Source organism: Nicotiana attenuata, chromosome 5 (genome assembly GCF_001879085.1).
Source record: "Nicotiana attenuata strain UT chromosome 5, NIATTr2, whole genome shotgun sequence".
NCBI classification, from domain to species: Eukaryota; Viridiplantae; Streptophyta; class Magnoliopsida; order Solanales; family Solanaceae; genus Nicotiana; species Nicotiana attenuata.
The window spans coordinates 12,050,834-12,052,403 of record NC_031993.1 but is presented as its reverse complement, the minus strand read 5'-3'; the positions used below and the strand labels follow the sequence as shown (position 1 = coordinate 12,052,403).

At 40.7% G+C, this 1,570-nt stretch overlaps 1 protein-coding gene across 1 annotated transcript; it reads left to right on the top strand.

Annotated features, from left to right (window-relative positions):
• LOC109225970 (DELLA protein GAI-like) lies at positions 279–1,125 on the top strand. The gene is made up of 2 exons (XM_019390777.1): positions 279–818; positions 910–1,125. Exons 1-2 carry the CDS (start codon positions 279–281, stop codon positions 1,123–1,125), a joined length of 756 nt encoding a protein of 251 aa, XP_019246322.1.

Here is a 1,570-nt window from a genome sequence, read left to right as displayed (position 1 = left end):
GAAAAAGACCTATTAGAAGCTGCAATGAACGTTAGAGGATTCATTGCTTTTCCAGTAGATAGTCATTCCGGGTTCACATAAGCGCGTTGATAGATAAAGATAAAGTTGATTACTTGTTACACGTCTGAAATTCAGATGTAACAGATGAAAGCGAAATTTCTTGGAATGACAAGAGAAAAAGAGTTGACTGAAGACCTCACTCTTTTTTAAGCGAATTAGGAGGGTGACTCCAACAATTTATTAAAAAAAAGAAAAAGAAGATGAGTTATAGATCAGAGATGTCTATGGACACAACCACGGAAGATGGGGAATCCTTTATTTCTAATACAGATGCAATCATCAACGGCACTTCTGATATTTCAGCGTTGGCTGAGAGCTTAATCTCAGGTCCCAACATCCCTAATTCGTCTTGGACGAGTGCAGACGACATCCAGCAGCAAATTTCGACGGCTGGTGGTGGTGCTGATGATGATATGATGATTGTATCATCAGGTGCATCTTCCATGTTATCCAATACTAATAAGCAAAGTGAGATTATGATATTTAATGTTGATTTCAGGGCGTTTGCTGTTTGCAATAACAGTGATAAAATTGAGGAGAAAGGATCAGCTGAGAGCAGCAAGCGATTGGAATCTCGCTTTGGTTTAGGTTCGAATATTGGTGGGGCAGTGAATGAAGAAACCAGCTTTAGGTTTGTCAATATATATACATTGATGGCTTGTGCCGAGGCAATCCAACAGAACAACTTAAATCTAGCTGATGCACTCGTCAGCGACATAAAAAGACTTGCGGTTCAACAATCTGGAGCCGTGAAAAAGGTGGTGTATTATTTTGAAGACACTTTGGATCGAACTATTAACGGAATGAATGCACCGTATATTGTTGAATCCTCCTGATGAACTCTTGCAGATGTACTTCTATGAAACTAGCCGCTACCTCAAATTCGCCCACTTCACTGCCAATCAAGCCATTCTTGAGGCCTTTGCCGATTCAAATAGAGTACATGTAATTGATTTCAGTTTGAATCAAGGTTCGCAATGGCCGGTGCTAATGCAGGCTCTCGCCTCAGTCCTACAGCCGAGACTCGGACATGGCGGAGCAGTACCCAGGGCGGCTGATTCATAATGCGGTGACTTGCAAAGGGAGTGATCGAATTGAGAGGCACGACACTCTTAGTCAATGGAGAGTGAAAATGAACTCAGTTGGATTCAACTCGGTTCGCTTGAATTCCAACACGTGCAACCAAGCAAGCAAGCTTTTGACCTTGTTTCATAATAGGCATGGATGTGGAGTGGAAGAGAATGATGGGTTTCTTATGTTGAGTCGGGATAGTCAACCGCTCATTGCCACCTCGGCTTGGCAGCTTACGCCTCCGAGTCTAGGCTAGTAGGTCAATGGTTGAACTGTTATGAAATGTTTGGACAATTTTTAGAGTAAAAACTTTCCTTTCTTTTAGAAGCAGTTTCTATTTTTGTTTACCACGAAAAATGTGAGTAACAATTAAAGATAATTTGTGGTTTTAAAGATATGTGATTTATTCTAATACCAGTGAATATACAAGTAATATTAA